This window comes from Neofelis nebulosa, chromosome 11, assembly GCF_028018385.1.
Source record: "Neofelis nebulosa isolate mNeoNeb1 chromosome 11, mNeoNeb1.pri, whole genome shotgun sequence".
NCBI lineage: Eukaryota > Metazoa > Chordata > Mammalia > Carnivora > Felidae > Neofelis > Neofelis nebulosa.
The window spans coordinates 80001327-80026141 of NC_080792.1; the positions used below are offsets into that span (position 1 = coordinate 80001327).

Consider the following 24815-nt stretch of genomic DNA (forward strand, 5'->3'; position numbering starts at 1 on the left):
CTTTTCCTTCCAGCCAACACAGAATGCTAAGGGGAGAGGGGCACCTCTGTGGGTAAAGGAAGGGGCATGCTTCACACTGTCCTCCCTGGGGGCAGGTGGCCTGCAGGAAGCCGTCCTAAGCCATCCTTAACAGGCAGGAGAGGAAGCACACTCTTCTCCTTGAAGGAAGGTTGAAGTGTTGCTTAATACATTAATACCTAGAATCCATGCCTTTAATTTCTGAATCATGACTGTGTCTTGTGGCTTGGAGAGACCACGATGCTGGCTACCTCCCAAGGGCAAGCGGAAAAGGCATTGGAAACATCGTCTTTATGCCGGGGCTGGAGAAAAGCTTCCCCTGCTGAAAATCGTTGGGCAGGGGTGGGGAGGTGCAAAAATAACTTCGTGTTTTGATTAGATCCCAAGCTTCATTCAATGGACAGGTTGCTCTCGTAATGCTGGCATTACAAAAGATGGGGCGGAGGCTTTGTGAGGGTTTTGGCAGTGGGATGGGGAGACGGGAGAGCTCAGTACAGTGCATGTTAGTTGTTGACTTCAAGGACTTCTAGGGTGACTGGAGTATCCTTGAAACACCCCCTGGACTTTGACCTTGCCCGATGAGGACAAACTAGAAGTGAGAAGCCTGTGAGATGCAGTCAGTATTTTTTCTACTTCCCCAAAGCCCCTCCACGTAGGTGGTTTTCCTTCTTCAATGCTCTTCTTTTGAGAATGGGGACGTATTTTTCCTCAACCCATCCACCCTCAGAAAAAGTCAGGCTTATTTTACAAAGTAATACATAATGGTTAAGAATAGGGGCTTTGCAGTCTGACCCGACTTGGGTTCCAATAGCTGATGGACCACTAGCCGTGGGACTCTGGCCAAGTTACTTAACTTCTCTTAGCCTCAGTTTGCTCACCTGCACAATGGGGTAAGTAGTGCCCACCTCTTAGCATTGTTGAGTGGATGGGATTGGATAATTCACATAAGAACTTGGCATGGAGCATGACACATAGGAAGTACTCAACCAGTAATGTCATTGGTTATTGGTTATTATTTCTATTATTATCATCACAACTATATAATGTGCCATTTGTTTAATTTTAAAACATCACTGTCATTTTTAACCCCATGGAAGATACAAAAACATACTTCAATTTTGCTATCCCTAAGACAACCTTGAAAAAAAATGATTCATGAGGAGGTAGATTTCTTTCTCAATATGACATCATCAAACACACGCGCACACACACACTCACACACACACACACACACACACACACTGACGTTGCCATTACACACAACAGAATATGGGGGCAGTTGGGATGTACAGAAGGCACCAAAAGGTTGAATGGTATTAATCATAAATCAACCTCAGCTATTATTCTGGACCCAGTTTTTATGGACATATCTTGAATCTTCACAAGATTTGATCACATTTAAGAAAAGGTAGCATCAGAGAAGTGAAGCAGATAGCCTAAGGTCACAGAGCAGGCGAGCAGCAGCAGGCTTTAAGTCCTGGATAATTCATGGCCCAGGTGCTAAGTCAGTCATGCTAAGATATGAGTTTGTCTGGGGAAGTCAAGAATTGCCCTTTATAGAGACAATTTAAATCTCAAGCCCTGGCACTGCAGAAAAGGGGGACAAGGAGGGTGATTTGTTGGTTTGAGGCATGGAGGGAAAAGGTGAAGAGGGCTAGTTAAGGCTAAAGAATCATCCAAGCTGCCTACTGTACTTTCCATGGACCCTGCAGAGAATGCTCCCCATGCCCGCCATTTTTCCATTCCATTTCCATCCCTAGGCAGATGTCACATTCATAGCTCAAATTCCTTGGTACCTGTCAACAAGTTTTGCTTCCTGAGTTTTGAAAGGCCTCTTGTAAAAGGTCTAAAAATATCGAAGAAGCAGTTTGATTAGTAGAAGATGGGATCAGCTAATAAGCAATAACAACACAGGCAACAGTCAGGCGCTAATTGCCTTGTGGGCATTTTCTTCAAGGGCCCTCGGAAATGCAGCATTTTAGTCATGTTACTCTTTTGGCTGCCTTTTCCTGAATGCATAAAGACGATCATCGTGAGAGTCATCGTTTTTGGAAATGTCAGTATTTAAATGTTTTAATCCTTGATATTTGGGAGCCAATGGCTTTGATCCCCAAGTGGAAATATGAAAAGATAGCATTTAATGAGCACTTACTAAAAAAGGGGCTTACGACATAGCCGGGGGCTTTTCTGAGCATTACCCCATTGAGGCTCCCAACAACCCTACAAAACAGGAACTGTTGTTATTTCCACACGTGAGAAAAGGAAACTGAGCCACCAGAGTGTAACTTGTCCAAGGTCACACACATAGCAAGTACTAGAATGGTATCCGAATTTGTGAGGCGCACACACACATGCTAGGGACTAAAACATTTGTGGCCCTTGTCCAAATGGATTTACAGTTACCTGAGGGAATCCAGGTACTCAGTACCTGGAATTATCCTTGATCTTGACACTAAAGAATACTGAACTTCCATCCATTGTCAGGCATTGCAGTAGTCTCTGGGGATGGAATTGTGAGCAAGGCATGGTCCTTTCCCTCACAAAGCTCCAAGTCTCGTGGTGGGGTTAAACAAATAAACAGGCAATTATGATGCAGAGTATTTTTTTTTTTTTTTTGCAGAAAATAAAAAATTCAGTGGGTCAGAGCTTGGATTCAGACTGAATCCATTTAACTAGATATTTGCCCAAATTATTCAACCCAATTAAGCTGTTTACGATTATCAACATCTCAGCCACCTACAACCCAGAACCTCATTCCTCATTAGCTGGGCCTGTTGTCCATTCTAGCAGGTCTTGGAAGTGTATTGACCCAGGATCAAAATATGCCTTTCTTAGAAATGTGGCTTTAATTAGAAATGGCTTGTAAATCTTCATCGAAATAAACATTATTTAGAAAGAAGAGCCTCAGCCACATACAGGGATTCCCCCCCCCCCCACCCGCCGCCCCGACTCCATCCTTCGCTGTGTTTCTCTTCCAGAAAAGCTCACTAGCATATTTTAGCAAGAGCTCAAGAAAATGCAAATGTCCTTGTCTGTGGTCACGGGCACAGTCACATTCTTGTTTGCATTGCCTACAGCTAAAATCGTCACTTTCCTTTTTTTCTGTCAGATACTTCTGAATATACTCTTCATAAAAAAGAACCAACAGATGCCCCTTTTGGAGAGATATTTGTTTACTTACTGCTCATTGTTACTGCAGTCAACAGGCTTATCTTAAGGGCACAGGGTCTCTCCAGTTCATCAGTCCTGAATTCAAATCCTAATGACACCAACTACTTTTCTGGGTGTCTTGGAGCAAATTACAAAACCTTTCCACACCTCAGTTTCCTTCTCTTTACAAATAAGGGTAATGATGGCATCTGCCCATGATATGAGGGATTATTTTATTTTATTTTATTTTTTTTTTTTTTTTTCAACATTTTTTTTTTTTTTTTTTTTTTTATTTTTGGGACAGAGAGAGACAGAGCATGAACGGGGGAGGGGCAGAGAGAGAGGGAGACACAGAATCGGAAACAGGCTCCAGGCTCCGAGCCATCAGCCCAGAGCCCGACGCGGGGCTCGAACTCACGGACCGCGAGATCGTGACCTGGCTGAAGTCGGACGCTTAACCGACTGCGCCACCCAGGCGCCCCAAGGGGGATTATTTTAATAACTTATGCTAAGAACCTGATGCACTTCAAATGCTCAGTAAGTGGAGCCATTATTTGCTCCCTAGAGTCCCATGGAAGGAGGGAGACCTAAAACTGGGAGGTTAGATTTCCTGGTTCTGTAGATGAATGTGAAGAAACCAGAGAGGTTAAGTGATTTGACCAGGTAGTGGGAAGAGCTGGGATCGGAAGCCAGCCATGCCCGTCCCACCACTGTCCAGAGCTCTGGAAACATCTTGTCATGGAAAACCGGGGGGGAAAGGGTAGGGGACATTTTAGAAGGAGGAAGAAGATAAAGGAGATGGTACATTCAAAAACCAGTTTGGCTTCTGAGTAGGGGCCACATAATGAGAGCTGAGGAAGGGAAAGTTGGCAGGGACCTGATCCTGCAGAACCTTTTAAACGCCATTATAGATATTAATCTTCATTTTAAGAGCATTGGAGGGCCACTTGATTGTTCTATCGAGTGGGGTGGCAATATCATACTTGCATTGAAAGAGAATGGGTTGGAAGAAGGTCAAGTTGAAGGTAATAAGGGAAGAACACCTGCCCTGAGGCAGCTGGTTGGACATAAGGGATGATGAGGAGGGAGGGGTCAAAGAGGAGGCTTGGGTTTCTGCCTGAACAACTGGTACACAATGGCATCACTTATTTAAATGGGGAATGTTGCATCATCAGAGAAGCATTCAGCTGGGGAAAGATGTTCAGGACTGCAGTAGTCTTCCACTGCCATGGCTCTCTACCGGGGATAATCTTGCCCCTTAGGGGACATTCGGCAAGACCTGGGCACATGTTTGGTTGTCACAACTTGGGGAAGGGGTTGCTACTGACATGGAAGGGACAGAGGCCAGGGATGCTACTCAACATTCTCCAATGCACAGGACAGCTCATCGGCCCCAAATGTCAACAGTGCCAAGATGGAGAAACCCTGCTCTGCTGAAGTTCAAAGCCTTGAAAGAAACAACACATTGGACCTTTCTGGTTATTGAAAGCTTTAGCGAAAATTCATGGAGCAAAATCTTCTCTAATTTGACAACTGCCCTGGGATAGAAACTTGGGTAACTTTATGTATGAAGAGGGAGAGTATGCAACGGTTTGCCTACTGGAGCTCTGAGGGAGAGCATTTCATCATACAGGGTTCCAGAAAGAACATGCTCCTTGGGGAAGCATAGTAGTACTCTGTCTTGCTTCCACCCTTATTAGAAAATAAATTCTAGGGGCGCCTGGATGGCTCCATCGGTTAAGTGTCCAACTCTTGGTTTTGGCTCGGGTCATGATCTCAAGTTTTGTGAGTTCAAGCCCTGCATCAGGCTCTGCAGTGGCAGCACAGAGCCTGCTTGGGATTCTCTCTCTCCCTCTCTATCTCTGCCCCTCCCCCATTTGTGCTGTCTCTCTCTCAAAATTAATAAACTTAAAAAAAATTTTTTAAACAAATTAAAAAGAAGAAAAATTCTAGCTTTGGTTTAGTGTCTCGTATTACTCAACCTCTTTCCAGCCAATGTTGAGGATTCAGACCAGATAGCTTCTCTGTGCATTTCTTCCCATGATAGAATTTGTTTCTATCTCCAAGCTCCTGTATACTTTTTGCTTTTCTTTTTGGTACTTCTTTTTTTTTTTTAATTTTTAAAACAATTTTTTTTAATGTTTATTTTTGAGAGAAAGAGAGAGAGAGAGAGTGCGAGCTGGGGAGGGGCAGAGAGAGAGGGAAACACAGAATCTGCAGCAGGCTCCGGGCTCCAAGCTGTCAGCACAGAGCTTGACATGGGGTTCAGACCCACAAACCATGATATCATGACCTGAACCGAAGTTGGATGCTTAACCAACTGAGCCACCCAGGTACCCCTCTTTTTGGTACTTTTTATTTGCTGTCTTGATTCATGGATGTTTATGAATTGGTTCTCCAGTGGAATTGTGAGTTCCTTGAGAGAAGTCCCCAGGTCTGACCCCCTAAGCATCTGTCATGGTAGGTGTCAAATATACACCCCGGAAGGTGACCCTGCCCATGTAACCAGGCTACTGTGGGACATTATTCTGTCTTTTCTACCACTGAGCTACCATGAACCTCTTCAAGCCGCTGACAATGCTGAACCCACCCCAGAAACCATCCCAGCAGTATAATCTTCTCACTTTGTGATACCCAGAAACCCCGAGGCACTTCTGGACATGCAAGCCGATCGCCAGACGTGACTAATTCTCGAGTTATTAAATAAAACTAGCGATTGCATAAATTCCAATTTAGGCAGAAATACATTCGATCGAAATTGAGCCCTGCAAGAAATTTTCTGAGCAGAGTTTGAAAACAGGAATTTAGAAGGGAAAAATGCCACCATCTCAGGATAGAAGGTATCCCATTACCAACCATTATGATTTTGAATGTAGCTGTCAGAAAGATCTCCGAGAAAAATATGTTGGTTTATTCAGTCCAAGAAAGGTTTAATTGGCTTCTGTCAGATTTCATGTAAGTGCTTACTTACCACCCAACCCTGCATGGATTCTGCAGCAGCTTCTGAACTTAACAGCTCACAGCTGAGTATTTGGAGGCTGCAGTGGGGGGGGGGGGGGATGTTGATAGGGGGTTGAGGACAGGGCTCCTTCCACAGATGTGTAAAGACTTGTCTAACTGGAGTTTCCTCAAGCTCCCCTCCCTCAAACAGCGAACCAGATGGGAGTCATAGTGACAACAATGGCACAGGTTCTGCTGTCCCAACTCTCTCTCTCTTCCTGTTATTCTTGTAAGTATATGTTTTTTCAGAGTTTCCAGAAGGTGTCCCATATGATTGCCTCTTTTCACTTCTGTATCCCCAACACCTAGCATCATGGTTGGCATATACAAATACTCCTTGAAGGAATGAATTCTTCCGTTGAGGGCCTCTACCCTTCCCCTGCCCCCAGAGCCTCACAGTCACTGGGTTGCTTGGGTCCACCAGTATCTGAGTTTTTGGGAAATCATTTGTGATTCACACCCACTGCTGATTACTCCAACCGATACCTATTTCCCATTCTTTCATCTCTCCTTTGCCCCTGCTTTCCATGCTGCTAGATACACACTTTCCCAGCCATTCTTTTTTAATTTTTAAATGTTTATTCATTTAAAAAATTTTTTTTAATGTTTATTTACCTTTGAGAGAGACAGAGTGAGAGTAGGGGAGGGGCAGAGAGAGAAGGAGACACAGAATCCCAAGCGGGCTCCAAGCTCCGAGCGGGGGCTCGAGCCCTGAGATCATGACCTGAGCTGAAGTCAGATGCTTAACCAACTGAGCCACCTAGGCGCCCCTCCCAGCCATTCTTGCAATTAGAAAGGGCAGGCGACACTGTTCTGGCAAATGGAGCATAAGAGGAAAATAGGAAAGTTCTTGGAAAGCCTTCATTTGCCTCATAGAAGGGACAAAGGTAGTAACCCACAATCTCCACTTTTACCTCTTTCTGCTGGGGTAGGAATGGGACACCTGGAGCTGGGGCAGCCATTCTATGACCATGAGGGGAAAAGACCTGCCAGTTCCTACATTAATTAGCAAGCTTCTGAACCAATACCAGTAGGCATTCACCTCCAGATTTCTTACATGAGAAAAATAAATTCATATTTGTTTATGTCACTGCTTTTCAGTTTTTCTCTTACTTATAGCCCAAAATGATCCTAATTGATACATAGAGTTTTCCTTTTTTTTTTTTTTTCCTCACTTCTTTCTGGTTCTCCATGGGATTCAAACATGAGTAATGGGCTTGGGCTGAGAGTTAAATCCAAGAAATGCAAACTATAGAGACACCTCCTTTTCTACAACCAGGGTTTTTAACTGGGTCGTGCGTTTCTGCCACCAGAACAAATTTTCTCCTGCAAGGCACCCCATCCTTCATGCAGATATACTCTCATGCCAGTTCTAAAAATTATCCCTAGACCCACTTCTTCCCTTCTACCCTTAAGCTGGCACTTAGCCTCACTAATGATGGCCCCCATGTGTGACTTGTCAGCTTCCTCCAGACTTCATATCTGGGCTGACCGCGTCTTCAAAGTGGCGATGGTGGCACTCCCGTCCAGTCGGAGGACAGAGAGGGGCACTGGTAATGACTACCGCCATCCCTTACAGGGTCGGGGGAGGGCTAACTGTGTCCTGATATCGTGCTCAGTATTTCACATGCATTATTTTATTTAAACCTGCCAAAACATCGATGCAGTAGACCCTATTATAATTCAGCCCATTTCACAGAACCTCCTACTTGAGACTGTCAGAGAGGGGATTTGAGCGCATCTTTGTATGACCTCCAAGGCAGAGCTCCTACCTAGTCACTAAGCTAATATCACATCAACTAGACTCTTGGCTGTGTTTCTTCCACCCTCCCCACCCCTTCCCCACACTGAGCAGTTGCCTCTTTGCAGCTGAGACAAAGAGCTTGCTTCATTTTGTCCAGCACAAAGAAAGTGCCTATCGCTCTTCCTGTGTCAGGAGGTAATGAACACGCACCTTCCCCACAATTTATCCTGGAGGGGAACTCACTGTCACATTGACCTGCAATTAGACACAGCAAGATTCACCAAGGCAGGCATTACCAGTCTGTAGCATCGGCATTGGGGCAGAAAGAAAAACAACACAACAAAGCAACTTGAATTCTGCAACTGTCTCCTGCATATAACAATGGATGGCCTAAGCCATGAGTCGTATAAAAATGAAGGCGCAGCTGGTGGGATTCTTCAGAATTGAATCTCAACTGGTCATGAGAGCTTTTATTCTATTTTGGTTTTGTTTTTTGTTTTTTGTTTTGTTTTCTGGTTTGTTTTTTTTGTTTTTGTTTTTTTTTTTCCATCGCAATCAGTGATTCAGGGCAGGGGGCGTGGTCTCTGTGATTAGAGGCCAGAGAAATCACCCAGCGCTGAGCCCACTTCCAACAAAAAGGGGTGATGAGTCGCCACTTACCTCTACAGGCCACAGTGCCCCCCGTCTGGACAAGGGGGAAAATCATTTCATGTTTGCAGCTGGAAACGTCTTCTGTGGAAAGTCCAGGTTTCTCTTGTTGGGGGATCTCTTTCTAAAACATGTTAGTTCTCCTTTTCTGATTCCAGGCAGCCCGCCCGGGTGTACCCTGGGCTGGACTCCTGAGACCTTCTCTGGGCATTTCTGTTCTCATCACAGGGGTTGGGGGGGGGTGGTGCAGAGGCGGAGGTAAGACGATAGGGAGTGGAGGGGCGGGCAGAGATGCTTGGGCCAAGCAATACTCTCTGTACCTGGGATTCTGCTTCATTTGCCCCCTTCTCCCTTCTCAGCAGAGAACCAGACCCTGGGGCTCTTCCAGCCTCAGTCTACCCAGGTGCAAAAGGGGGTTAATAACAACCCCTCTATCCTAGAGCCGATAGAGGATGAAACAAAAGCCATCATGGCTAACATTTCATGGTATTTACTCTGTGCCAGGCTCTGTTCTAAGAGCTTTGCCCACATGAGCTCATCTAATCCCCACAACACCCTATGACAAGGGAGCATTTTTAGCTGTTTCATCTATTCTGAGATGCACATTTTATTTTCACATTTTAGCAACTCTGAAACTGGGGCACATCTTATAATGGAAAGTAGGTTATAGTTTAATCAGTAGAGTTTTCTTTCTTAGTGGCACAAAACAAAATTACGACACCTCTTGAAATGGAAGGCGTCTTAGATTAGATAAAATGCGACATCCCCGTGAAACTGAGGCTCAGAAAACTGATTTGTTCAAGGCCACGCAACCTGGTAAGTGGCAAAGTCGGGGTTTGAGCTCACGTTGTTTGCTGAAGAAACGTCTCTTTAAGTCACTAAGCTATGATAGGAGTAGAGTGCCCAGGATGATTACTGGCTGTTTCAGGATCTGCCCAAATTAGGGATCCTTCTTTTCCCGCTGGGTGTTTAATCTCAGCGAGGTAGACACTTCAGGCACCAAGAGACAGAGCTTGTCTAAAGGATTCCACAACTTAATCATTTTTGCCAAAATGCCATTTCTGCATTTCCATTCTGCAACGTGGAGGGGTGTGTGCTAAGTGCCCTTCTTCTTTTAGCTCCCTTTCAGGGAAGAAAATGTATGTCCACGGTAATCTGCACATGCCCTGCTCCCTCTCTTCCCATGGCTAATCCCATTAAACTTCTCTTCTGCTTCCTTGAAAAACAAAGGGACAAGGAACTCCCTAAAAGATTAGGGAGCCCCATGTAAGGGCGAGCTACAAGGTTTCCTCAACAAAAGCCATTCAAGCAGAGGATTTGTATATATTATTCATATTTTTTAAAACTACAGGAAGACACTGGGAGAGGCAGGGTGTCACTGTAACATTAGTTATGACATAGCAACTTCCATTCTGTGAGAAGGAAAATACCTAGCTTCGGAGGGCTTCAGGACCCTTTTCGGGGGGGTAGGTCTCTGCATGTCATTACACTAGAGCGTGGTGGGCCCGTAGTCAGTGGTATTACGTATTACCATGCAGCCCAGTGTGGCCTCATCCTTCTCCTCTGAGAAACCAGATCCTTCCTCAGTCACTCCTCATTAGACACTTACCTGGCTGCCTGGCATTTGTTATGCTTTGTCTATATGTCACCCTCTGCCCCCCAAATAAACCCGAAAGTTATCTGAAGCCAGGGCCCACACTTAACCTTCATTTTGTATACCCTTGTGGTGTATGCTAACCTCTGTCACTGCCTGATTAGCGTGGGGAGGCGGGGAGCGCTGGAATCCTGGAGAAAGATCCAAGTTCAAATCCGTTCCCTGCTGGCCAGTGTCCTTGGATAAGGGACCTATTTTCCCTGGGCTTCCACGTTGCCATCTATCTTGTGAGGAGGTAACAGTTCACCCTGATGTGTTGTAGATGGTTCTGAAAGATCTAGCTTAGGACCTGGCACATGGTAAATACTCAAGACGTGCTGACTATTACCATTGTTATTAACGTCACTGCAATTATTATTGGTTTGATTGGGTTTGGCACCATAAGTTGATCCCAATGTGTACATATTTTCTTTGTGGCTTGGCACATTCTAGTTAACCTCGCTTAGGGTAACCAATGCTTTACGGTAGCTCTAAAATGTTGCAATTTCTACAAGTATGATAATTCAGATGTGAGCCAGTGACACCCTAGAGTCTTCATTATTTCCTAGAAAGTGGGGCAGGGGCAGCGGGATTTCAATGAAGCTTTTGTGCCTAAAGTCTTAGTTTACCCAACAGTTCCCTGGAAACCTTCTTCCCTTTTCTTGACCTTCCTGGTTCCACCAACCCTCTTCCAAGAAAGACATGGTCATTCCAACCTCTGTACCTCCCTCTACTTTTCTCATCTCTCTGTCCCAAGATGGAAAACTCTACTGCATTTACTTGGATACATGGGTTCTCCCCTCCGCAAATCTGACACACATGTGCGCACACACACACACACACACACACACGTCCGAGTTAGCTGTCCTCTGCATTCTCACAACACCCAATGATGCTTTTCACTTTGCATTACAATTATCTGTTTCTTATCTCCCACTTCCCATCCCAAACATACACACTATAGATTATGAAATTTTTAAAGGCAAGTCCCATTTGTTACAAGAGCAGGTGGTTAGCACATAACAGGTTCAATAAATGTTTGCCAAATGAATGAAATAACAATATAACTAAGTTCTAAGGAGTGTTCACTGTGTGTCAAGAACTGTTCTAGGAGCTTCAGATAGATCATTTAATGCTCACCAGCGATCTCATGAGAAGACATAACCATACCCGCCTCTGACAGATGGTAACACTGAAGCAGAGATGTTCTGCAAGTTGCCCAAAGTCCACAGGGCTGCTAAGAGGCAGATCCAGGGCTCAAACCCAGGCTGTTTGGGTCCACTGCCCACACCCCCTCTACTTCTGAAAAGTCCACCTCACTCATTCTCCTCACCCCCTCTCCCAGCCCCTGCTAAGGAAGTTCAGTCCCCGAGAGGACTGCTCTGGATGGAACTTCTGTGTAGCCTTTTGAGATGAAAGGAGATAGATGAGAACTGCATCTTGCAGAGCGAGCTCACTGAGAGAGCAGAACAATGGGGGGTGCATACAGATGTGGTAATTCTTGGAAGGTAGCAGCTCAGGAGCACTTTGGGCCACCACATAACCATGGGTGAGTTTTAAGCTCTCCTTTGTGCACTGACTTCTCCCCAGGCCCTCCTTCCTGGGGCAGGGTTCTGAGCCATAAGATACCCCACGGTGGGCTGGGGTTGCCTGTGACCCCCTCTCCCACTGTTCACCTATCTCAGTCAATCAGTGGTGATATACAGGTTTGCAGATACAATAACAAAGACACAGTTACCAAAGACAGAACTGGCCTACCCAGTTATGATCCTTTGAAAACAGAAACATTTGACTGTGGCCATTACATACATATTCATGATTTTTTTTTCAAGTCAACAGCAGTATTTCATGTCACATAAACACATTATCAAGTGTTTGGATCATGTTAACCAATTTCCACATCTCCTTAGTCTTAACACTGTTTCTGCCTAGTTGAAATTCCTGTTGTCACTTTGCAGACACGAGGAAATAAAGGCTCAGGGATGCTAAGCAACTTATCTTATGTCAACAGTTTGCGAGTAGCAAAGTCAAGCTTCAAAACCGAAAGTTTGACTTCGCATTCTTTCCATAAGAGAGAGGATGTACACGTACCCCGAGCCCAGTGGATCTCTGAAAATAATTTCTGCAATGGCAAACCTACAATTCATCTTAATTTTTTTCTGATGTTCTACAGTGTCACTGCTGATTTATTCTATCATTTTGGAATTACTGGCTAATAGGATGGCCCAGCTCAGTGTTCTGGCTGGCGTTTTCATTCTTTAGGAGAAACCAACCATTGATAGCAACAGGGATGTGTCTCGACAATTTAATTACACCATGACTCCTCTCTTCCCCTGTCTCTTGTTGGCCTGAAGGCTAATTCCTATATCACTTGGTCTTGAAAACATGATTGGTTTTGGCAGAGAGGGGAGACCTACCTGTGTTAGATGTTCTGAGGCATAAAAGGGCCAGAGGGCCCCTGCGTTGGGGACGCTTTGCACCTTCTTGGTGGCTGGTATTTTGGTCATCTTGGAAATCCCTCAGGTGTGGCCTGTGCCCCCTAAAGAGAGGTTCCCCCCCCGAATCTTCTACTTCAGCAGCCACTGGTGTGAGAGGTTCCAGCAATTTCTCCCTGATTTCCAATGCCAATTACACAGACTCCAAAGAGGCTTCTGACCCAGGAGTAAGGAGGCAGGTCATCTGGGTTTCCCATAAACAGGATAAGGAGGTCCAGACTGGGTAGAATCAGGCAAGCTTGGAATTATTCACTTCTTAGAAAGTCACAAACTTCCATGAGCGTTCCCTCTCTTTGGAAGGGGATATCTTTCTCTCTTATAAACGAAAATAAAATACGAAGTAAAAAAAAATAAAACTCCACTGATAAAGTCTGAAGGGAGCCCACAGAGGGGCCCCCGGATCCCTATCTTAAGGCGGCCCCGGTGTGAGGCTCAGGTTCCCAACGCTAGGGAGAGAAAATCAGCTAACTGCAAGGCCGGGGCCAACTCGGTTGCCTGGCAACGAGACGCCGTGGAGGACTTCCTCATTGGTTGGGATTGGTGGGGCGGGGTCGCGAACTCAGGAGTTGCAGGGAAGATGGCTGGGAGCTGGAGACTGGCCAGGGAGCCACATTCTCCCAACTCTGGTTTCTCCTCTTAGGTCTGAGGACCTTAACCCTCTCTCTCCGTCTAACTACAAGAGACTCCTTCCTTCTACACTCTGCTCTGTCCTGCCAGTAACCCACTAGTGATTTCTTGTGCCTTGGGTTGGGTACCACAGTGTGTGTCTTTAGCCCCACAGTTACTTTACCTTGAGAAGCATATTTCCCTCCTCTTTCCACCTGACACACTCCTACTCATACTTCAAAGCCCCCACATATATACATACACGCACACACACATGTATACATCTAAGGAGTGTTTGGAATGTGCTAGACATTGCTCTGTTTTACATATATTGGCTTATTGTCTGCAGCACATCTTTAAGGAAAATATTTTATTACCTTATTTAATGGACTAGGAAGCTGAGGCTCAGAGAACTTGAATGACATGCTTCAGGTCACACAAAGTGGCTGAGCTGGGATTCAAAAGCGCGACTTGTTTGAGTCTAAAACCCAAGCTCTTAACCACTTAGCTGCATGACCCAGGATACGATCCCTAAACTCTGCTGATCCTTGGCTTCCATATCTTTAAAATGGGAAGAATCACTTTTGTACAGATTGTCAAGGATTAAAACAGATGATGTATATAAAGGCTGAGCATGTGAGGAATCCTAGTCAAGTAGCAACTATTATGATTATTTCCTGACATCCCATCCCCAGAAAGAATTACTCATTTTTACATGTAGTGTTCATTTCACAGCTGATATTAATACTAATATTTATCGATAATTCGCCTGGTGTCAGGTGCTCTGCTAAGCACTTTCCATCCATTAATTTATTTAATTTTTCCAATAACCCCATGGGGTAGGTTCTCAGCTTGCAGAAGATTTATTGCACAAGTTCTGATTTGCATGCTTTATCCTTGGCATTATTTCACGTGAAATCAATCTAATTCATGTTTTATCTCTAAACCTTGAGCTTCTGCAGGTTATGATGTCACACAATAATGACCTCAGTTTCTCTCTTTTCTTAAAATTTTTTTAATGTTTATTTTTGAAGGAGAGAGAGAGAGTGTGTGAGTGGGGGAGGGGCAGAGAGAGAGGGAGACACAGAATCTGAGGCAGGCTCCAGGGTCTGAGCTGTCAGCACAGAGCCCGACGCGGGGCTCGAACTCACAAACTGAGAGATCATGACCTGAGCCGAGTCGGATGCTTAACCGACTGAGCCACCCAAGCGCCCCTACCTCAGCTTCTCTTTAGAAGGAGTCCTCTGCCAGATGACCCTCTATTCAATACACAGTGCCCCGCCCCACAGCTCTAGATGCTGATGCTTGGAAGTCATTATTTTCTGGCCACTGTAGGAAGACTGAGTCTGACCTTCCCTTTCACGGGAACTTTTGGTCTTCCTGCTTCCGTTGTGGGCAGCATTAAGCAATCCGAAAGTGCTTTCAGAAAGATGCAGACAAACTAGGGATGCCTCGGTGGCTCAGTCAGTTCAGCGGCTGACTCCTGATTTTGGCTCTGGTCATATCTCTAGGTTCATGAGACTGAGCCCCATGTCGGGCTCTGTACTGACAGTGTGGAGCCTGCTTGGGATTCTCTGTTTCCCTCTCTCTCTTCCCCTTTCCCGCTCATGATCTCGCTCTCTCTCTCTCAAAAATGCATACATAAACATAAAAAAGGAAACAAAGATGCAGATAAACTGAATTGTATTCAGTAGATGGGTCTGGGGATGAGATGGGGTGAGAAAGCAAAATGGGATGGAAAATGTTCATACAGCTTTGAGGGGCAGGCTCAGTGGAGAAGGACTCAACAAGTTCTGTATGAGTCCAAAGAGTAGGAAGAGGTTTGGGCTCAATATGAGGAAATACACATCAGAGAACCATTTTAAGAGGCATAAACTCTAGAGCCGGACTGATTTGGGCATTGAGCAGCCTCAGAGGTAATCTGTGATGAAAACCAAATGGATTGTCCATGTGAAGCACCATGCCTACCAGAAAGGAAGTGCTCAGTTAAGTGTCAGCTCTCCTTTCTTTTGTTGCTAATGGCCACCTGTCAGAGCTATGTGACACCTGGAAGTAGAAATGGCTCTGGAATTGAAAAGACGTGTGTTCAAATCTCGGCTCTGTCATTGACTCGTGATGTGATCCTGGTCAAGGGATTTTACCTCTCCTAGCCTCAACTTCACCACATATATAAATAGTGATGGTTATGCCCACCTCATACAGTTGGGATCACTAAGTGAAATAATGAAATGTATAGAGCCTAGTACCCCATACAGGCTTGAGACATGCTATTTCCCTTTTCTGTTTATGAAGGGGTATGTTCCATAGGGAGCGAATGAGCTCCCCGGCACTACAGGGATTCAACTAAATAAAGTCACATTCGGAGCTACTAGGGGTTAAGACTTTAACATATGAATTTGAGGGAGGGAGGAGGTCCCCAAACTATCCATACCACTGAGTTACTTCAAATTAGCTCATACAGTGTTGGATAGATGTTACATTGTTTCCCTCAAATATTTAAGATATCCCTATCCTCTGCTATGGATTTTCTGTGGCACCCTGGGGTACCTCAGGGCGCACCACAGGGTCAGAGGTCTGTTTTCTCTCTGAACTGAGCAGCCTTGGATGTGCAAGAAGTTAAAACCCACAGGAGTCGATGGAAAGGGGTGATGAGCAGGAGTTTGTGGTTAATACCTCACCCGCTCGCCCCTCAGGTAGGTAGGACATCTCTGGAGTGTGCTCTATATTCCCCAGAGGTCTCCTTCAGGACTGAATTGCCTATGGTAGATGCCTGTTCATGGATGACCCAGTGTTGGCTTCTTCCCTTTCCCTGTTTCGCTTCCCCACCCCCTTGAGGTACTGCTTGGATGGCCCCCCAAGTAAACCGCCTCTATCCAAACTCCTGTTCTGGGTCTGCTCCTGGGGAACCTGACGTAGGTCAGTGTGGACGGCAATAACCAGGGAGGTCAGGGCGTCCCCCTCATCTTGTTACGTGGACCTACCACCTTCTTTGACCACCGTGCCCCAAATCTCTTTCTGGCTGTTGTGCTCGTCGGTATCCCAAAGAGTTTTCTTTATATTCTCCACAGCCCGAACACACCGAGAGGCCGACATGTTTTCAGATATGCAAATACGTCTCCCAACAGTGAAATATTTGACAACTGAGATATGAAGTGATTGTTTAATTCTTAATTCCTGGTTGATTTATGCAAAATATGAACTGAAAGACGTGGAGCGACAGGCACTCTCTTCCTCCCAATTTGCCAAAAAAGAAAGGCATCTGAAGGGATTAAAAATAGACGTATCCAGTGGAAGCAACATTTTGGAATGTGTCGGATGCCAGCTGGGGTAGTTGAAGTGAAATCTCAGAATCTGCTATGCACTCGAATTTCAGTGAGGAGTACATATGTTTGGCATTAAAAACCTATTGGAAAAGTCATTGTTTTCTGAATATCTTTAATATACTTTTCTGTGTTGCATCTAGCACCCAAAGAACTCCTTCTGGGTATTTTTACTGAAATGCCAGCACCGGATTTACAAATTATGGGGCCCAGAGCAAAAGTAAAAGTGGGGGCTCCCCTGACGCCCGATAGCTGGCAACCTATTGACTAATTGCTGCCAGGACGAAATATCACTGGATAATGTGTATTTGCACCACCTCTGAGGACCCTGTATTTCATTCTGTTCAAGAAGGATTACCGCTTGCTACATTGACCCTTGGGAGCCCTGTGGTCCCTCGGCCCATTCCTACCTTATCCTCCAGACCGCACCTGGAAGGGGGGCGGTGAACGTGGACCTTTGTAAATGATGACGAAAAAATGCGCTGTTTATGACCCTCTCTTGTAGAGTGGCCTCCAGGAGTATTCTTAGTGAATTTCCCCCACTGGATTCTAGGATGTGGCCCAAGCTCCCTCCGTGACTAATGCTTTCCATTTATTCATGCTTCATGTCACAGCAGGCAGGGCTGCTGCAGGACAGGTCGGAATTACGGAATTATTAATCCCGTTTTACAAAGGAGGAAACTGAAGCTCTGGGGATTTGGCACTTTGTTAGTGGTGGAGATTGCCGGAGACTAACCCAGTTTTAGGGCTGAGAATTCAGCGACTGACTTCAGCACTCTGTCGCACAGTCTTGATGCTTTTTCATTGAAAGAGGCCGCGTGTGTGTGTTCAGCAGAACAACCTGGGGGTGTATCTGTAAGCCCTGCAGACAACTAGGGTTCCCAAACCATCTGGAAGATTTTAACTTCTCTAGCCTTTGCGGGGAGGCCTTGTTTTATTTAAATATATATTTGTAATGTTTATTTATTTATTTTTGATAGAGAGAGAGAGAGAGAGAGAGAGAGAGACCAGAGCACAAGTGGAGGTGGGGCAGGGAGAAAGAAGGAGACACAGAATCTAAAGCAGGCTCCAGACTCCCATCTGTCAGCACAGAGCCCGATGCAGGGTTCCAACCCACGAACTGTGAGATCATGACTCGATCCGAAGTCAGATGCTTAACCGACTTAGCCAACCAGGTGCCCTGACCTTGCTTCATTTAACACCCACTTAAGACTTCTCAAACCTCCAACCCAGGTAGGAAAACGCTCCCAGGCCAGGTATTCCCATGGATTTCCAAGTAGCCCACAATTTCCTGTTCAGTACACGCTCTAGCTTGCTTCCTACCTGCATGGGTAGAATTGTGCACCCTTCAAAAGATGTGTTCAGGTCCTAAACCTCAGTGTCTGTGAATGTGACCTTATTTGGAATAAGAGTCTTTGCGGACATAATCAAGGTATGGTGAGGTCGTACTGGATTAGGGTGGGCCCTAAACCCATGACTGGCATCCTTGTAAGCGCAAGGGAATTTGAACAATTTGAACGTAGAGAAGACCGAGGACACACAAGGTGAATGCCATGTGACAATGGAGGCAGAGATTACGGTGATGCCTCTGCATGCCAAAGAGCACCATTGCCAGCAACAACCAGAAGCTGGGAGAGGAGCAAGGAAGGATCCCCTCCTACAGCCTTCAGAAGAAGCACGTCCTTGCTTGGACTTACAGCTCCAGAACCGTGAGAGAATAGGTTTCTATTATTTTAATCCACTCATTTTGTGATAATTGGTTCCAGCAGCCCCACAAAACACATACACTACACATCTTGCTTCAGTTCACTTCCCTCTGTACCCCAATTCATTTATGCCCTCAAAATGGGACTTTTCCAGGCCAGCAAGTAGTAGGATTGCACTGAGGGTTTAGGATAACAGAGGGAGACTGCGGCACAGCTCTGCAGAGTTAGTGACTTAAATATTAGGCATCGCTGAATTTTCAATTAAATAAAAATAGAGTTTCCAGAGAATTCTAACACACAGGTAGGGGTAGGGACCCCTGCCACACAGCCTGTTTGCAAGCTGCTGTTTTACGTAAGATATAAACATTCATTTAAGCCAAACAGAACTGAGTTGAAATCCTGAGTTTTAATCCTGTATGTTAGCTATGTGACCCTGGGCAAGTTTCTTAATTTATATAAACTTCAATTTCCTTACGATGAAGAATAAAAACCAAATCACCAAACTTATAGGGCCATTAGTGGGTTAAATGACATAATTATGTATCTCTTTGTCTATATACTTCTATCATCTACATATATTAGATACAAAACATATGTTAATACATATGCTAGGTAAGAAACACAGCATATAATAGGTACAAAATAAATTCTGGCTAACGTAATTAGCTCTTTGTCCTCTTAGAAAACTGAACTAACTTCCTTTCCTCTCTTCCTCCTTCCCTTCTGCCCTCCCTCTCTTCCTTTCTCCCTTCCTTCCTCCCTTCCTTCCTTCTTCCCTCTCTCCCTTCTTCCCTCCCTCCCTTCCTTCCTCCCTTCTTCCCTCCCTCCTTTCCTCCTTCTTTCCCTCTTTCCTTTCTTCTTTCCCTCCCTCCCTCCTTTCTTCCTTCTAAGATTGAATCCACTGATGGTCTCTGCTCTAAGAATGACAGTAAACAGGAAAAGGAGACCTTCCTTTGCAAAGACTAAAAACCAGCTTTAAATCAACTCAGTCTCTGACTAGATTAAGGTGATCTTTCCTCCTCTAACTGCTAGAAATCAAAAATATTCCTTTCTGAAGACAGATATCATCCAAAGCCTCAAAATATCTGTATAATTCTTTTCATAGAAGAGAGCTGTCCTATTGGAGCCTTCTGAAGAAGGAAGTGGTCAACCATAGCACCTTGGCAGGGAGGGAGCATTTATTTTGGGATAAATACCCACAGCTCATGTTCCTCATGCCTGCTTATCTGTTGCAGGTACTTCCAATCTACAACCGTCCCCCCACTGGCAGTGCCCAGCGAGGTGTCACAGGGCAAAGGAGCCCATTGGTGCCGTCCATCCAGGCCAGCCTCCAGAAACACAGGACATGGTGGTAAAGAGTGGAGAATGGGTGGGGTAGAAGCTGTGCAAACAGAAAACGCCCCGCACAGTCTTCAAGATAGGTTAAGTTTAAAATGCAAAAGAGAGGAGGGGTGCCTGGGTGGCTCGGTCGGCTGAGTGTCCGGCTTCGGCTCAGGCCATGGTCTCGCGGTCCGTGAGTTCGAGTCCCGTGTCAGCTCTGCACTGACAGCTCAGAGCCCGGAGCCTGCTTCGGATTCTGTGTCTCCCTCTCTCTGCCCCTCCCCCACTCATGCTCTGTCTCTCAAAAATAAATAAATGTTAAATTTTTTTTTTTTTAAACAAAAGAGAGGAAAACTAAGCGTATCATATATCACCCTCTAGGAGAGAGAAGGAGCAAGAGAGATGGAGAGAGGGAGGTCAGAGCTCAGCAGGACCCAGATGGCAGAGTCGAAGTGACGTGAGGCAGGTTTATTTACCATGTGGCCATTTACACGCATATGGGTGTAGGGGATCACGGGACAAAGTGCAGTCACCAAGGGAGAGAAGGGATGAAGCTGTGGCCATTTCTACGGGACAAGGGAAAGGAGTGGTTACCAGCCCTCTGAAGGAGGGAGATCATGTAGAGAAGGTCTTGGGAGGATTGGTGATCTGTAGTTGAGGGACACGGCCCGTCTGAAGCAAACTCAGGGGAAGGATACCCCAAACACACCCCGATGCTTTCCTCTGATCTCCTGCCAGTGGCTCCCATTGGCTCAAGCCACCTAGCAGCTGGAGGGCACGGGGGCCACTTGGTGCCATAGAGGCGGAGAGTGGATGTGGGAGGGCGGGGGTGAGGCGAGTAGAAGATGGGTAGCATCAAGCCTAACTTGCTTTACACCGACGGTCTTTTGCGCTGTGTGAATTTCTTCCCTAATCCACATGCATGCATCGCTTAAAAAACACACCGGTAAAAGTAAATGCCAGTTCTTTCCCCCATTTTGCACACAGAAGGGCAGAGGAGAGTATTTTCCTGTGAAAAGAAGAGGGAAGAATAAATGGCTTCCCATTCCAGACACAAAGCTGGGACACACAGTTTCTCCCCCAGAGCGCCGAGCACTCTAGACGAGGCAGCTACATTGACTGTGACCGAGACAAGGTTGACATGTCCATACCTGTGTTTTCTGACTCCAAATGCAGCTCTTCCTCATGCTGCATTTCCCCCTGCTCTTCGGAGAAGTGACAGGTAAGAATTTCGTTTACCACTATTGTTTCCTTTACCTCCCTCTCTCCTTCCTCTCCTTCCTCCCTCCATTTTTTCCCTGTAATTTCCTTTTATAACTTATAATTTTGAACTCACAATTCAACTAACCATTTGGGAGGCAATTTTCCCGCTCTTACCTTCTTTCGGGCGTCATTGTTTAGACAGTCTGGATGGGGTGGCCCAATTCTTCAATTTCCTGACAGTATCTTCCTTGAAGAGACTTTTTGCCTTTCTCTCTTTGGTTTTGTCCTCCGCTGCTGTCTGCATCCTGTTCAAGGGCAGCTTCAGATATATACAACTATTTCTTGTCTGGGAGTCCCCTGGCTTCTGGCACTTTGGTGGAAACTGTCTTTCTTTCTCTTAGCTTCAGTGACACTTCCTTCTCAATAAAATATGCTCTTTCAAACAGGTGTTGAGGAATATGACATTTGGAATATATAATAGCCGCATCCTAATATACACCTTCATCAGACAGTAGCTAAAAGAAGAGGAATTCACTGATGCGGAAAATCCATTCAAAGGATTTGCATAGCTCCCCACCCCTGCCCCCCACTGCGCCCGACCCCTTCAGTACGTTCTGATTTTTCAAGTTTTATATGCAAACTTCTCTCTCCCGCTGAAGAATCACAAAATTAAGACAAACTCTTTCCTTCTTACTTTTACAATAACACTCGTTTGTGGTGGGTACATTATAAAACACAAGGAATTAACCACACAAAAAAGCATTGTTACTATTTGGGTATATTTCTTCCAGATATCCTTGTTAAAAGGTTTTTCTAAGTATACTTACCTTTCTAAATAAAAATAGGCTTTAAGAAATTTTTACATTTACTGTAGGAGTGAATTAAATTTAAATTTACTAGAGGAGTAATCTAGTGTCTGTTTTTAAAACAGTTCAAAAGTATACACGGGGTGCCTGGGTGGCTCAGTCGGTTGAGCATCTGTCTCATTATCCCAGGATCCCGGGATTGAGCCCTGCGTCGGACTCTGCACTGAGTGTGGAGTATGCGTAAGATTCTCTGTCTCCCTCTGACCCTCTCCCCTGCTCCTGCTCTCTCTCTCTCTCTAAAAAAAAAAAAAAAAAAAAAAGTATACACAGGAAAATGAAAAACACCTTAATCCCTTCCCCCCATCTAGGGATAATAATTTAGTCTTTGGTATACATAATTCTATATATTTTGGGGGTTTATCCACATCTACATCTATTGTTTGTCTCTTCTGTTGTTTTCTTTGGCAAAAATTAGATCACATTATATACATATATAAATATATAAATATAAATAAGTATATATATGTATGTATTTTAACTGCCTGACATCTTTCCCTGTCAACAAGTACTGATTTACACCATTAGCTTTCATACGTTTTGTGCCACAGTGAGAAATACATTTGAAACTATGATCTAGTACTGTGTGTATACGGTACCTCTGTTTCTAATTGAAATAAAAGTTTCATGAGCCACTACTCACCTCTGTTATGTGTGATGTACTCTGGTTATTGTCGTATTTTATTCTTTTTTCATTAAAAAAAAAAATGCTGGTTATGACCCAGTAAATTGATTTCAAGACCCACTAATGGGTTATGACTTACATTTTGAAAAACATTCTCCTAGGCCACAATTTTAATGGCTTTATTGTATTTTGAACTGCAGAGTTGTTAAGTTGCATGGAATGAGGAGGAAGTCTTGTCTAGCCTCTTCATTTTGTAGGTGGAGGAGTGAAATTTTTATTTTCTCAATAACTGGTACAAGAATTCCCCTCAGGGAGGGAATTTTCTTTGTTTAGGGAAATACCTTTATAAGGGCTTGTGGGGGCGGGAGGAGGGTGCTGCAGTGGGCATAGCCGGACCACTCTAGGCTAGGTATAAATGGAATTTGGAATGGAGATCATTGAGTCACTGTGGCAGAGGGGAGTGGACCCTTAGTTAGCAAAACAAAGAACTTGCAGGATCAAGACTAGGTGATACTGAATTTATATTAGTTGCATTGCTATGCTGTACATTCATCTATCTTCTCAAGTTTTCAGCAAGATTTACTATCAGATGTCTTTTTGGAGCAAGTGATAGAGATAAAAATCGGATTGGATTAAGAAAAATAAGCTAGGAGTGTTTATTTGCTTATGAAATTGAATACACCAGGCATGGCTGGGTCCAGGGCCTTAAATAATGTCATTGACACTTGATGTCTTTTTATATCTCGTTTCTTTGCTTTTTTGGTTCTGTGGAAATTGAGAAAGGGAAACCTCCTTCAGAATGGAGTTGGAGGCCAGTAGGGGGAGTTCTCATGTCCTACCACGCCTTGTCAAAAACAGACCCAACGGGAAGAGAGAGGGATCTTGCAGGTGGATTGCACTTTATTATTGTAGTAGGAGGGGGAAAGGCTTTCTTCCTGCCCTTCCAACAGCCCAGCCAATGGCAGACTGTCACAACTCAGCCAATGAGAAGCCACTATACTTCAAAATCCCTAGTTTACTCCAGTGGACTTTTTGTTTATAACAGCCCTCCCAACTCTCCCCTGTCCCTATAAAAGGAGGCTCCTCCCCTTTATTCTGGGAACTTGCCTATGGTTTTGGTGTAGCTTGCGGGTCAGCACCATAATCCCCTGCTATTCCTGAATAAACCCATTTTTTTTGCTGCTAAAATAACGGACAGTTTTGTTTTTAAGGCTAACAGTTCATTCTCAGGAATTGATTCCTAGTAGTTTTTTCCAAAAAGACCCAGGGATAATCCTCATTTGACTGACTAAGATCACATGACCATCTTAATCATTGTGGTTTTGGCGATGGAATGCTCTGATTGGCCGGAACTAGATCATGTACTCACCCTTGGGGCCAGAGATGGCCTCACATTCACATTTGCTTGGTTTGAGGTGGGCAAAGAGTGGTTTCCAGAAAATTGGGTTCACATTGGGAGAACCAGAGGAGGGCACCAAATACGCTCTACATGCCTGTTCACACAAGTACTTTATGTGAGCAGTTAGTTTGTTGGAGACTTGAGTGGGGAGCTGAATACCTCATCTGCCTGGCCCAGTGTCAAAGGGACCCCATGAGTGGCACATCCAGATGATCCTTAAAACTAAGAACAAAACAAAAGCATCTTTGGGAGTCTGCAGAAATCTTGGGGAGGACACCAAATTTCCTACCATTTGTACAAAGGTATCTATAAAGGAGAGAAGATCCTTGAGAATATCTGGGCTGCATAAATCTGGAAACCGAGGCCTAGAAAGGCTCAGAGACCTGCCCAAAGTCATACAGCTAATTTTTATTAGAGCCCAGATTGAGCACAGTCTCCTGTACTCAGCAATGTGTCCTGCTCACACAACACTCCCTGTTTTCCACTGCCTCCATCAAACCCAGAAATTTCCCAAGGCTCTTTCCGCCACACTGCTTGCCCTTGTGAGTCCCCCCCCCCTCCCCGCCCTTTAGGGGCTGCCTGGGGACTCCGCATGGAGCCTGAAGGAGAAGCTTGTGTAGGGATGGAGGAGCCAGACTCCAGCCTCTTTGGGAGACTGGCAGCTCAGGTGTCTGGAAGAGAGGCTCAAGATGCAGAGCCCATGAAGCAAAGCAAACCCAACGGGCAAGGGCAGTGGAACAAGGCAGAATGACCAGGAGGGGGCAGACAGGTGCAGGAAGGGGATTGCTGTGTATTGATCACTTCCCATTTGCTAGATATTTTGTGTATATTATTTTATTTAATCCTCACCAAAAAATGTAGTTTCAGGGAACATAAAGTGAGGGGAAGCTAAGGGAATTGAAGTTGACATTGGCAGTCAGCGGCGGCCGTGCTGCGAAAGGTCTTGAATTTGGCTGAGTGAAAGCACAAATGAAGTGTTAGTTTGCTCCGGCTGCTGTAACAAAGAACCAGGAAGTAGGTGACTTAAACAACAGAACGTATTATTCCTTCACAGTTCTGGAGGCTAGAAGTGCAAGGTCAAGGTG

The 24815-nt window shown here is 45.0% G+C and overlaps 1 protein-coding gene across 2 annotated transcripts in view; it reads right to left on the bottom strand.

Moving 5' to 3' along the window:
* CCDC60 (coiled-coil domain containing 60) overlaps nucleotides 1-13177 on the bottom strand; it is a 164052-nt gene extending 150875 nt beyond the window's left edge. For both annotated transcript variants that reach the window (XM_058691140.1, XM_058691141.1), the window contains exon 1: nucleotides 12611-13177. In XM_058691140.1, coding sequence (XP_058547123.1) covers nucleotides 12611-12700 — 90 coding nt within the window. In that variant the 5' untranslated portion in view covers nucleotides 12701-13177. The remainder of the gene's footprint in view (nucleotides 1-12610) is intronic.
* Between the last annotated feature and the right edge of the window lie 11638 nt (nucleotides 13178-24815).